Raw genomic sequence first — 13,281 nt, forward strand, 5'->3', positions numbered from 1 at the left:
AGCGATACACCATTCCATCTGGTTTGCGCTTAGTGGGACTATCATTTGTTTTTCAACAGGACAATGAACCAAAACACACCTCCAGGCTGTGTAAGGGCTATTTGACCAAGAAGGAGAGTGATGGTGCTGCATTAGATGACCTGGCCTCCACAATCCCCCGACCTCAACCCAATTGAGATGGTTTGGGATGAGTTGGACCGCAGAGTGAAAGAAAAGCAGCCAACAAGTGCTCAGCGTATGTGGGAACTCAGCGTATGTGGGAAGACTGTTGGAAAAGCATTCCTCAGGAAGCTGGTTGAGAGAATGCCAAGAGTGTGCAAAGCTGTCATCAAGGCAAAAGGTAGCTACTTTGAAAAATCTAAAATATATTTTTGGTTACTGCATGATTCCATATGTGTTATTTCATAGTTTTGATGTCTTCACTATTATTCTACATTGTAGAAAATAGTAAAAATAAAGAAAAACCCTTGAATGAGTAGGTGTGTCCAAACGTTTGACTGGTACTGTATGTAAATGTGTATATATGTAAATGTGTTCAAATAAAGGTAAAATAAAAAATATATATATTTGGCCTTGTGTTTTAGGTTATTGTCCTGCTGAAAGGTGAATTTGTATCCCAGTGTCTGTTGGAAAGCAAACTGAACCAGGTTTTCCTCTAGGATTTTGCCTGTGCTTAGCTACATTCCGTTTTATGTGAGGGGTACATAGATAAAAAAAACTCCCTAGTCCTTGCCGATGACAAGCATAGCTGTAACATGATGCAGCCACCACCATGCTTAAAAATATGAAGGGTGGTACCAAGTGATGTTTTGTGTTGGATTTGCCCCAAATATAAAGCTTTGTATTCAGGAATTTCATTTTTTTTTTGCTGTTTTACTTTAGTGCCTTATTGCAAACAGGATGCATGTTTTACAAATTCATTAAAAATTAAAAGATGAACTGTCTTGAGTCAATAAGTATTCAACCCCTTTGTTATGGCAAGCCTAAATAAGTTTGGGAGTAAGAATTTGTTAAACAAGTCACAAGTCGCATGGACTCACTCTTTGTGCAATAATAGTGTTTAACATTATTTTTGAATGACTACCTCATCTCTGTACCCCACATATACAATTAGTTGTAAGGTCCCTCAGTTGAGCATTGAATTTCAAACACAGATTCAACCACAAAGACCAGGGAGGTTTTCCAATGCCTCGCAAAGAAGAGTACCTATTTGTAGATGGGTACAAATAAAGAAAAGCAGACATTGAATATCCCTTTGAGCATGGTGAAGTTATTAACAACACTTTGGATGGTGTATAAATACACTGAGTCACTACGAAGATACAGGCGATCTTCCTAACTCAGTTGCCGGAGAGGAAGGAAACCGCTCAGGGATTTAAAACAGTTACAAAGTTTAATGGCTGTGGTAGGAAAATAAACTGAGGATGGATCAACAACGTTGTAGTTACTTCACAATACTAGCCTAATTGACAGAGTGAAAAGAAGGAAGCCTGTACAGAATAAAAAATATTCCAAAACATGCATGCTGTTTGCAATAAGGCACTAAAGTAAACTGAAATGTACTTTATGTTCTGAATACAATGTGTTATGTTTGGGGAAAATCCAACACAACACATCAATGAGTACCACTCTTCATATTTTCAATCATGGTGGTGGCTGCATCATGTTATGGGTATGCTTGTCATCGGCAAGGACTGCAGAGTTTTTTAAATAATAAGTAGAAAAATAGAGCTAAGCACAGGCAAAATCCTAGAGGAAAACCTGGTTCAGTCTTCTTTCCAACAGAAACTTGGAGACAAATTCACCTTTCAGCAGGACAATAACCTAAAACATAAGCTCCAATATACACTGGGGTTGCTTGCCAAGACTACATTGAATGTTCCTGAGTGGCCTAACAGTTTGTACTTAAATCGTCTTGAAAGTCAATGGCAAGCCTTGAAAATTGCTGTCTAGCAATGATCAACAACCAACTTGACAGAGCTTGAAGAATTTAAAAAAGAATAGTGTGCAAATATTGTACAATCCAGGTGTGCAAAGCTCTTAGTCTTACCCAGAAAGACTCACAGCTGTAATCGCTGCCAATCGTGATTCTAACATGTACTGACTCAGCAGTGTGAATACTTATGTAAATTATATATTTCATTTTCTATACATTTACAAAAATATCGAAAAACATGTTTTCACTTTGTCATTATGTGTAGATGGGTGAGATTTAAAAAAATATTACATCCATTTTGAATTCAGGCTGTAATACAACAAAATGTGGAATAAGTCAAAGGCATAGCCACAGGAAGTAGGGATCCTGAGGGTGCTGCAGCATCCCCTGAAAAATTAGAAGAAAAAAAAGAAAAAATCACATAAGTAGTGCACTGGCCCTTTACTAGTCTTTTATTAGCGGACCGAGAGAGCCAACTGTAGCGCCGTCGACAAATAAATCTTAGCACCCCCCCTCCCCGGAAAAAATATACATCACCCCCAAACTACTTACATTTACATTTACGTCATTTAGCAGACGCTCTTATCCAGAGCGACTTACAGTTAGTGAATACATATTTATTATTATTTAAAAAAAAAAAAATTATACTGGCCCCCCGTGGGAAGCGAACCCACAACCCTGGCGTTGCAAACGCCATGCTCTATCAACTGAGCTACATCCCTGCCGGCCATTCCCTCCCCTACCCTGGACAACGCTGGGCCAATTGTGCGCCACCCATGAGTCTCCCGGTCGCGGCCGGCTGCGACAGAGCCTGGATTCGAACCAGGATCTCTAGTGGCACAGTTAGCACTGCGATGCAGTGCCTTAGACCACTGCGCCACTCAGGAGTATATCCCGCAGCTATGGTCAAGGGGTATGAATACTTTCTGAAGGCAATGTAATTCCACTTTGATATTATGGGGTATTGTGTGTAGGCCAGTGACACAAAATCTCTATTTAATCCATTTTAAATTCAGGCTGTAACACAACAAAATGTGGAAAAAGTAAAGGGTTGTGAATACTTTCTGAAGGTAATGTATGTAACTACAGGTGATCGACCCGAATGGACCCGACCACGGCTCTGCATAGCCTATAGCAGTGGTCACCAACCGATCTCCATAAACTGTAAAATGAAGCCTCAAACGCACAGCAAAGTTGATCATGTGAGATTTCAAAACTTTTAAAACCATGACTAGAGAGAGACTCAACAAATACAGCAAAGAGCTGCTGTTTTTATGAGTATGTTCATGTTTAAGTTGTTATTCAGCACTGTCACTTTGTTCAACAGTTTTATAAGCAATAAATGTGCATTCTCCATACTTTCACTCACGCTACAACCAGCACTGCAGCTGCAATGAATGAGTATAGCAAAGTGTTTCGATAAGCTCACGTTGTTCTTATTAGCGGCTTGTGTCTTTTTTAATAGAGGAATATTTCACTTTCTCTGGTCATAGGAGTAACACCATGAATTGATGCATGAGGCAGAAATAATGCTTTCGCGATCAGCTGGAAAACTGTGTCCACTTTTCTCAGTGGAGGGAGGGACAGCGAAGGGACAGTGTCGGTGAGAGGCAGCCTCACCGCTGCTCCTCCCTTCCCTCAGACTGACCATCAGATGCAGGCCATCAGTCCAGAAATATAATTTTAAAATGGTCTGAGAAGAACAACATTGGAAGGGCAATTTAAGCATAGCCAATATGCAGTGATAATGTATTGGGCCTATAGCTTACTGCACAAACATCATTGCTACATAACTGTTTTTAATTGGTTAATATTTCATAGGCTTACGTTTTTTTAAGCCATGTTTTTAAAACAAATCTGAGCGGTAGATCTTGGCTTGCATTTTGACCCAGAAAGTGATCTCACTTTGGATAAAAGCGTCTGCTAAATGGCATATATTATTATATTATTATCTTGACTTGGTGACCACTGGCATATAGCATATTTATTTTACGCTAATAAGGTCAAGTTATTGACTTATAGAAGGCCTAGCCAGCATATAAAGACCTATTCATTAACCATAAGAGCAACTTGGCTGATAAACATCAGCTTTTTGTCACTTGGGTGCAATTGGGTCTGGTCAGACCCAGACCCATTTGGGTACGGGTCGGGTCTAGGTCTGGTTGTCGTTGGGTCCATTCGAGTCCCCCTTTTAAAAAATGATCGGGTCCGTCTGGGTCTGATTGTCCTCGAGTCCGGACCCGAGAAGACCTCTACATGGAAAACACAAAAAGCTGAGAAACCTCCAATGAGGCCATGTTATACTATCCATGTCATACTATCACCCATCAATTGAAATCCAGTATTAACATAAAGAGGTCTCTCCATCCACCCCCACCCCAATCTCTCCAAGGGGCCAATGCTAAAATGGGCAGAGAACAATATGCTCTCAGGCTTGGGAGCTGCCCAGTCTCTGAGGAAAGTAGTCCCGGTGAGTTAAGTGCCAGCATAGAACAGCGCCACCTACTGTTCTCATAGCACTCTGACATTGGGCAAGTGCAAAGGCACTGTGTTAGTACTGAGGCACTGTACAGTATACATCCGACCCTCTGCAGGGGAGGGCGCCAGTTGTAGCTAGTCTTAACGCATGCGTTCATGCTCAACTAGAGGGCGCCTCCTGTTGGTTCAATCTGGTAATTGCAGCTCGAGCTTGTTTACCCCAATCCCCCAGGCATAGAAATTGGCAGACGTTGAAGAACGACCGAGGCCAAAATCTGAGGCCTGTCTTGCGCGGTAAGAGGTTAGACTTGATTACCACACAGTAATTTAGTTTTATAAATCTCGACTCATTTGGATATCACAATTAGCTTTTTATGCTAATCAAACACATGTCACTTCCGCCCTTTCAATTGCGCCATTTTGGATAGGGCAGTTTATAGTCTAGGATGGGTGTATTGTCTCTATAGGGAAGAGATGGGAATGCATTATTATCAGTAAACAGTCACATAGTTAACACATTTTTGGATGAGGGGTAACTACATCGTAATATTGACAACGCTACTTTATCTTTTCCTACAATGGGCATTTTCGATGTTCATCTAGCTAAATGAGTTTCAGCGGCACCTCATCCCCGCCAGTCGAGAAGATACTCTGTGTCGGATAGTGAGAGGAGTCGAGCTCCCTCTCGGTGTGGTGTGACCACTTGGAGAGTAGACGACAAGGCGGTTAGTCCCGGCTGCTTATTTGGAGGAATAGGAGGGAACGTGAGAGTGCACAACGATTTGTCTCACAGTTTCTCGTAATTGAAATAATTTACACCAACGGGACCACCGTATTTCAAACCAGGTAAACTCGTCACACTCCGCTTTTCATACAACCTCACTAGCTAGGCGGGTTAACTACGATGATGCGTTGCCGCTATTCGGTCGGCGAAAATGTTAGACTTTAGCTTGATATGTATTGATGATAACAAATGAAACAACATTATGTGGAGTATTGTGATACCGTATATCATAAGTTGTCGGTAAACATCGTACCACTTTTGGCCAGTTAAACTTGGGCACGGAGTAGCGCTCAAAATCAGCACCTACTGAAGAGCTCCTGCGGGGCTCCTTTCTAGTACTCAGATAGCAGCTGCTTGCTCGCTGTGTTTTACGTGCGCTTCCCTTTGTGGTGGGTGACTAGCTACTGCGAGGAAGCGATCAGCTATCGATCTGGTAACAGTATTACCAAACCAGACGTTATTAAGGCATAGAACCAAGAGGTATGATACACGTAGTAGCTAATCGAGTAATACATATTTGTATCCTCTTTCATTGGTCGACCAGATAGCCATAAACGATATTCATCATTGACTTCAATCAAAGCCATCATTTAGCCAAATTGAAGGGGGGAGACGATAGCTCGTAACCTCCTCTAACATTACTCCCCTAGCTAATAGACACATTTACCTATATCAGGTCCCTCCTATAATCAAATGTAATGGTATTTTTCCCCCATTATTTAAAAGAGATCTGAACCGGGGTGTTATAATCTAGCTGGCAGCTAACTGGTACGTTAGTCAGACTCATTCAGCAACTTGCCTACAGAGTGTGTATAGGTGACAAGGGGGATCTGCAGGTCGCACATTTGATTTTGTGTGGAAACAACTGACGTCAGATAGCTAAGTTTCACCTCCTTTATTCACCTCACAATTATCATAATGGCTAAGTGATACAATGTTGCCAGCAACTTATGTAAGGTGTCAACATGGTCTTCGAGGTTAGTTTTATACTGGTACTCTATTGATTCAACCATCTGTTCCCATGGTCCCTGTGTGAGGGCAATCAGGAGGAAGAATGTGGTGATCCTGATTTAACCTTTTGGTCATTTAGATAGGTGTTCTACTTAAATGCCAACTCTCTTCCTTTTGGTGTTTATGGTCATAGGTGACAATTTGCTTAAAGAGGGTATGACTGAAACATCAACTTTTATTTTTGTAAACAATGTGAGTTTGGAGGATCTTATGGTGACCAGAGGGAATGTCATCATTGATGCTTTGAGGACAGAACTCACTTATAGAGGACATGGGAAAGGGATTTTTTTTTAGTTAGGCCTAAGGTTTATGGGTAAAATATAGACTACTACTATCTCCTTTTCTGCTATTCTCCTCTTCCTCTCTTCCTCTCGCCTCAGCTGTAGAGAGTGGCTATTCTCTGCCAGCTACCCACCCAGCCCCCACTCCCCTCCCCTTCCCCCCAAAATACACTGCAGACATATTGTAAATGTTGGGCTCTGCTGCTGACTCAATAGGAGGCGCCATTCCGTGATTGCAGAGAGGCTGCAAAAAGGGGCAGGCAGAGCAATGGAGGCCTTACATAATGGAGGCAGAGCTGTCCTCTAGCGCCATCTACACGCCATGGGAGTCAGACAGACAGACAGCCAGCCAGACAGACGGCATTCAGCTCAGCAGCACTGTACCATAGTTGCATCTTCTGGAACATACAACTAGAGCTATGACATCACTGGATAGGTGAAGAGTGTTTGGTCTCATGCTGTTTGTCACTAAAGCATCTTGTCCTCTCTGACCGTTGACCTGAGGAGAGAATCATTCTACAGTGTTTTGATTGTTTAGTGTTGACTGTAATATAACAATCCGAACAGTCCAGACAGTCACATAAAGATGGTGGTAGGGTCATAATGGATAGACATGATGAGTAATGTTGCTGAGGAAAACCACCGATGGTTTTATGATGAAAGGTGACTGACAGACAGCACGTTCTCTTGTGGCTTTTTTCCCTCATAGGAGCGCTAGTCACTCCAGTGATTTATGTTAATGTAGGGGGAAGTGTGTTTCTGTCAGCCAGGGTAACACTAAGGTTTTTGTGTTGGGTCTGCTGAACTCTGCTCTCTACAACAATGCTTAGTACATATGTTGACCTACCTGACCTCACCTATTACTCACACCTGTGTCCCTCCCTTCTCCAAGTGGCCAGCATGTTCCAGCTCCCGGTCAACAACCTGGGCAGCTTACGGAAAGCCAGGAGAAATGTCAAGCGGGTTCTGGGAGACATCGGCCTGGAGTTTTGTAAAGACCGCATTGAGGTGAGCAGCACATAGAGTTTGAACTGTTCTATTATCTGTGGATGAGCATCATGCCCTTGACCACACTTCATCACACTGTTTTTTCAAACTTGAAGAAATAATAGCTCATTCATGAATAGCTAATTAAACAATCAGTCATTGTTTCAACCATCAACACAGGAGTTCTCAAATTTCTCATGTTTATGATGTCCATCACTTTGTCGGTTTGATGTTATAATAAGCCCAGTCCACAACAATAATAACATTCACAAAGGTTGTGGTCTTTAAAACCCCTCCTAGCAAATCACCTCTATCAGACTTTGTTTTTATTGATTATATATTAATTGTGATCATGTCATTCTCTCCCCTTAGGACTACAAAGACTATGTACCTAATGAGTTCTACATCAAGCACACCACCTGGGATGATGTGTGTATATGGGATCCTTCACTGACCAAAGCCCAGGTGAGTGGCTCACTGGAACCCACTGTTAATTGTATTGTTATTGTGTCTGCTTATTTTCAATAAACAATGTTTTATTTACATTTGATAAACATCAACAACTGACTGACCGCTGTCATCTTATTTTACCCTTGTCTCCCAGGAATACAGATCAAAGCCTTTCTGTTGTTCCGGCTGCCCCTTCTCCTCCAAGTTCTTCTCGGCGTACAAGAGCCACTTCCGCAATGTCCACAGCGAGGACTTTGAGAGCCGCATCCTGCTTAACTGCCCCTACTGCACCTACAATGGGAACAAGAAGACCCTGGAGACGCACATCAAGCTGTTCCACATGCCCAACAACGTGGTGCGCCAGGGTCCCGGGGGCATGCAGGGGGCAATGGGGGGGCTGAAGGACGGCATGCAGCTGGGCAAGAGGCCTGGAGAGAGCATCGAGCAGGCGGTGTACTACTGCAAGAAGTGCACCTACAGGGACCCGCTTTACAACGTGGTGCGCAAGCACATCTACAGAGAACACTTTCAGCATGTGGCTGCACCCTACCTGATTAAGCCTGGGGAAAAGACCACACCTAACGGTGCTGCAGCAGGCGCCACAACGGGCACAGGGAACACAGACAGCAGCAACACCAATACTAATACCAATGTCAATGCTAACGCCAACAGCAACACCATCCACTGCAAGCGCTGTCTCTTTGTGCTACGCACCTATGAGGCACTTGTGCAGCATGTTATTGAGGACCACGAGCGCATTGGTTACCAGGTGACTGCCATGATTGGTCACACAAACGTGGTGGTGCCACGGGTCAAGCCTGTCATCATGGTATCCCCCAAGCCGGGGGAAAAGACTGTCATTGGGGTAGGACCCAAAGGTCAGCTGGTGACCACCACAGTGGGGGGAGTCCGCTCCCTTCCCACCCAGCCGCTCAGCAGGATCGTCATCCCAAAGTCAGGCCTGAGCTCAACGGGACTCCTGCCTGGGTCTCACCTGAAGCAGGGGGCTTTTGGGTTAAAGAGCGGGACCACTCAGTCCTTCTCTATAGGCGGGCAACAGGTGAGAATCACTCTACCCGGCAACGCACAGGTGTCTGTGCCCCAGCATTCGCAGGCTGCCAAACAGAACCTCCCTGGTGGCTTGCGGAGCCCCATAGTGGTGAGTTCCACCTCGTCTACACTCAAGCCCACCCAGCTGAACTCCCGGGTCCAGGCAGCTGCAACTACGGTTGCCTCAGTCACGGCCAAGGGGAAGGGGGCTCTTCAGTCCTGGGCACGTCCTACACCCAGAAGTGGAAGATCTGCACCATCTGCAACGAGCTCTTCCCTGAGAATGTGTACAGCTCGCACTTTGAGAAGGAGCACAAGGCGGAGAAGGTCCCTGCCGTGGCCAACTACATCATGAAGATACACAACTTTACCAGCAAGTGTCTGTACTGCAACCGCTACCTGCCCAGCGACACACTCCTCAACCACATGCTGATCCACGGCCTGTCCTGCCCACACTGCCGCGCCACCTTCAACGATGTGGAGAAGATTGTGGCACACATGCGACAGTCCCACCCGGACGAGACGGTGGGGCCGCGCACTGACTCCCCTCTGACTTTTGACCTCACTTTGCAGCAGGGCAACCCCAAGAACGTCCAGCTGATTGTCACCACCTACAACATGAGGGACGCGCCAGAGGAGTCCGTGGCCTTCCATGCCCAGAGTGCCTCCTCTTCCACACAGACTGGCAAGAGGACCGTGCCCAGCCAACCCCCAAAGATGCCCTCTGAATCTGAAGATGGTTCACCTCCCAAGAGTGCACCTCAGGCGGCTGTGCCGTACAAGAAAGACGTGGGCAAGACTCTGTGCCCGCTGTGCTTCTCCATCCTCAAGGGCCCCATCTCTGATGCACTGGCACACCACTTGAGGGAGAGGCACCAGGTCATCCAAACAGTGCACCCAGTGGAGAAAAAACTAACCTACAAATGTATTCACTGCTTGGGTGTGTACACAAGCAACATGACCGCCTCCACCATCACACTGCACCTGGTGCACTGCCGTGGTGTGGGCAAGACCCAGAATGGGCAAGACAGCAGGCCTGCGCCCTCCCCCAGGGTCTCCCAGGCCCAGGGCACTGCCCTCAAACGGGCCGGCTTTGAGAACTGTGACCCTAACGACCCAAAGCGGCGTAAGCTGTTGCCTGGAGAGCAGGAGGGCCCTGTGGCTTTTGTAGAGAACCCAGACGATCCTGTCAACCTGGTCCTTGACCCCAAAGGACACGAGGATGAGTCGTACGAGGCGCGGAAAGCCTTCCTGACGCAGTACTTCAACCGTGAGCCCTACCCAACGCGTAGGGAGGTGGAGAAGCTAGCCGCCAGTCTGTGGTTGTGGAAGTCTGATATCTCCAGCCACTTCACCAACCGCAGGAGGATATGCACGCGGGACTGTGAGACCCAGAAGGCCAAGGTGTTGCTGGGCTTCAACATGTGGGAGGTCAGTCGGCTCAGCCACGAACTGACCTTTGACCCTGAGTGCTTGTCTGAGGGCAAAGAAAGTGGAGAGACAGTGGAGAGGCGGACGTCTAGGACGTGCATAGGGCGGTCTGAGCAGGCCATCCTGCGCATAGAGGAGAGAGCTGCGGCTAACGGTGGTGCTACACTCCAGCAGGGTACGCCAGCAGGGTCTGACAGTGGGGCCAGTGCCACCACCGTTGGTGGTGCCAAGAGCGACCAAAACAAGACAATCGGAAGCACCTTAAAACAGAGAGGGCCTCAGTATCTCTCAGAACCCATCGCTATTGACTCAGACAGCGATAAGGATGAAATGAAAGATGATGACGAGGAGGAGGATGAAACGGGAGTAGTAGAACTGAATTCCACGGGTAATGACAGGCTGGCTGCAGGGAGAGAGGGAGAGGTGGTAGGGACAGGAGCCCACTCCAGCTCAGACCTAGAGGATATGGAGGATGGGTCAGAGGAGGAAGAGGAGGAAGAAGAGGGTCATGTAGAGAATGGATATGGCTCCTCGGCGTTGCCGGAGAGACCGGTTAAGGGGAAGGAAGCTATTGCCAAACTGGGACAATCAGAAAGTGGAAAAACAAGTGCCCAACTCGGCAAGCAGCAGGTCTGACCAATGGACACACACATACAAACAAATAACATGCACACAGATAAGTTACTAACATTTGATCCATGCCAACAACTCTGCCTCACCAGAACTCTAGAGCTGGAAATGGTCAATGGTGACATGAGGGACAACAAGGGGAGAGTATTAAGGAGAGCTTCTTCCCTTTTCTCTACAACAAGCCATCCAATGGCGTTTGGTCAAGTCAAAAGCCAATTGAAGCTGCTCTGCAGTGAGAAGTAGTTAGGAGTCACATAAGATTTGTGAACAAAGATTAAACTTTTCCTCCAGGGTGAAAAAAAGAAAACACTGAAGATGCACCAAACGATAGGAAATGGTTTGCCTTCTATTTACTTTACTACAAAATTCAGATAAGTACTTATTGTCCATTTGGCCACAAGTTACACTGTGGCAAAAACATTTGAGTCATTACGAGTTACTAGGTTTTAAGTAAAACTAGAATATCCCAAATGTTTCATGTAGTCATGCAGGAATAGCTCATGTATATTTGTACAGTCTTTTAGACATGTTTGGAGAGAAGTTGCTGTAGATGTACTCATAAAAGATGAGCTATTCTTTCTGTATACAAGCTAGCCTCGTATGTTCTACATTAGTTCGCTAGACGATAATGTCGCTTTGGTGGCTGGTATTTTCTGTATGTTTTTGTTTATTTTTTTAAGAAAACCATAAAATTTTTGCTAAATAATATATCTATATATAAATCCAAATTTAAATGAACATAATCGATTGCTTTAGTTTTTCGCTGTTTGTTGATTATTGATTGATTGTACTCTTTTTTTTTTTTTTGCAGTAATAACTTTGGTTCTATTGAAAAAAACAGTTTCTCATGTTCTTATCCTCCCACTTGGTTAGAGTAAAGGGGCATTTCAACTGATCTCTGTAGCCCAGTGCTTTGTAGTCTAGACTGTACTTGCTTTGTCTCTTTTCATGTACCTATCTTTTACTTATTTTCCCCCCGAGAATGGATGTTTGCTGTGGCTTGTGAAACTGAGAGAGCATTTGCTATTAATGACTTTTCTGTGTGTTTTAATTTGTGATCTTCAATTTGTGTGTTTTTGTTTTACATTTTTCACTTAAGCATTTATGAACAATAAAGTGCTATATTGTGCTTCTCACAGTTCTCCTACTCTTGCCTTTTTTCCCATTTCCTTTGTCTAATTCTCTTTCATGTGACACACCCCTTTATGGAGACTATGTACTGTTGTTTCAAGAAGTAGCACCACAAGTTAGGTTTTCCAAATGTAACCCATGAGCAGCACACAGTCACTGGTGGTGCAAATCCTATTATCTTAGGTATTTACAGTGAATCCTAAACCACAAGGTTTTAGGTGTGTAATATATGGGGTTCTAATGCTTTGTGAATTGTTGTATTTCACCTGGAACAGAATACACATCTAGGCTATGTGAGCTATGCTAGTCTGTGAAAGTGACTTTGGAGAATGAGGTATCTGGACTAAATGCACCCACGGGTGAGATGCTTATGGTTAGATGGTTGATGAGAAGTCAACAGTTGGACTCAGAAGAGAATGCATGTATTAGGCTAACCCATTGCTGAGGCGCACCATCTGCTCCTATGTGTATCGATATGGTGCCAAACAAAAACAGAATGACTGAGTCCTATTGACTACCTTTGTTTGATTGTGTTGTAGTGATAATTTGTGTGAGTAAATCAGTATGTTGCAAATGTGGGGGGGTATTGTGCTTATGTTCCATACCATAGATAGGCTGACAGTCCCTTGTCTCCTGGTAGGAAGGATATAAAATGGAGGGAAATTGCCCCTCTAAAGAGAGAGAGAGCGAGAGCACCCTCTCCCTTGCTGGCTTGTTTAGTGTTGCAATGCTGGTATGAGGAGCAGCAGGGAGGGAGGGAGTGGCAGGGGGAGGCTGAAGGGAGGCGGGGGAGGCTGGAAGAGAGGCCTAGCAGACTGGGGGACGTGGAGGCCTCATCTGCAGTGCTGTGAGCAGCAAGAGCGCTAAGCAGATTGAGGGGGAAGGGAGGCTGAGTGAGAGAGGGGAGGAAGGGAGACTAAGCGAGAGAGGGGGAGGGAGCGAGGCGGGGGAGGGGAGAAAGGGAGGCAGACAGGCAGGCGAGGGGGGAGGGGAAGGTTGTGAGAAAGGGAGGGAGACATGAAGACAGGGAGAGGAGGGAAGGGAGAAAAGGAGACCGAGAGAGAGAAAGGGAGGGAGGGGAGAAGAGAGAGAGAGGGAAGCGAGGGGGGAAG

General features: G+C 45.3%; 1 protein-coding gene across 1 annotated transcript; it reads left to right on the top strand.

The window, feature by feature from the left end:
* Positions 1-4,743: 4,743 nt before the first annotated feature.
* Positions 4,744-12,174, top strand: adnpb (activity-dependent neuroprotector homeobox b). Its single transcript, XM_041846207.2, is given in 5 exon segments — positions 4,744-5,260; positions 7,383-7,498; positions 7,850-7,942; positions 8,082-9,176; positions 9,179-12,174. Coding segments are annotated over 4 exon segments (3,162 nt in total). The 5' UTR covers positions 4,744-5,260; positions 7,383-7,390; the 3' UTR covers positions 11,045-12,174.
* Positions 12,175-13,281: the final 1,107 nt, after the last annotated feature.

The sequence above is a fragment of the Coregonus clupeaformis genome, chromosome 24, assembly GCF_020615455.1.
Source record: "Coregonus clupeaformis isolate EN_2021a chromosome 24, ASM2061545v1, whole genome shotgun sequence".
In the NCBI taxonomy this organism is placed as follows: domain Eukaryota; kingdom Metazoa; phylum Chordata; class Actinopteri; order Salmoniformes; family Salmonidae; genus Coregonus; species Coregonus clupeaformis.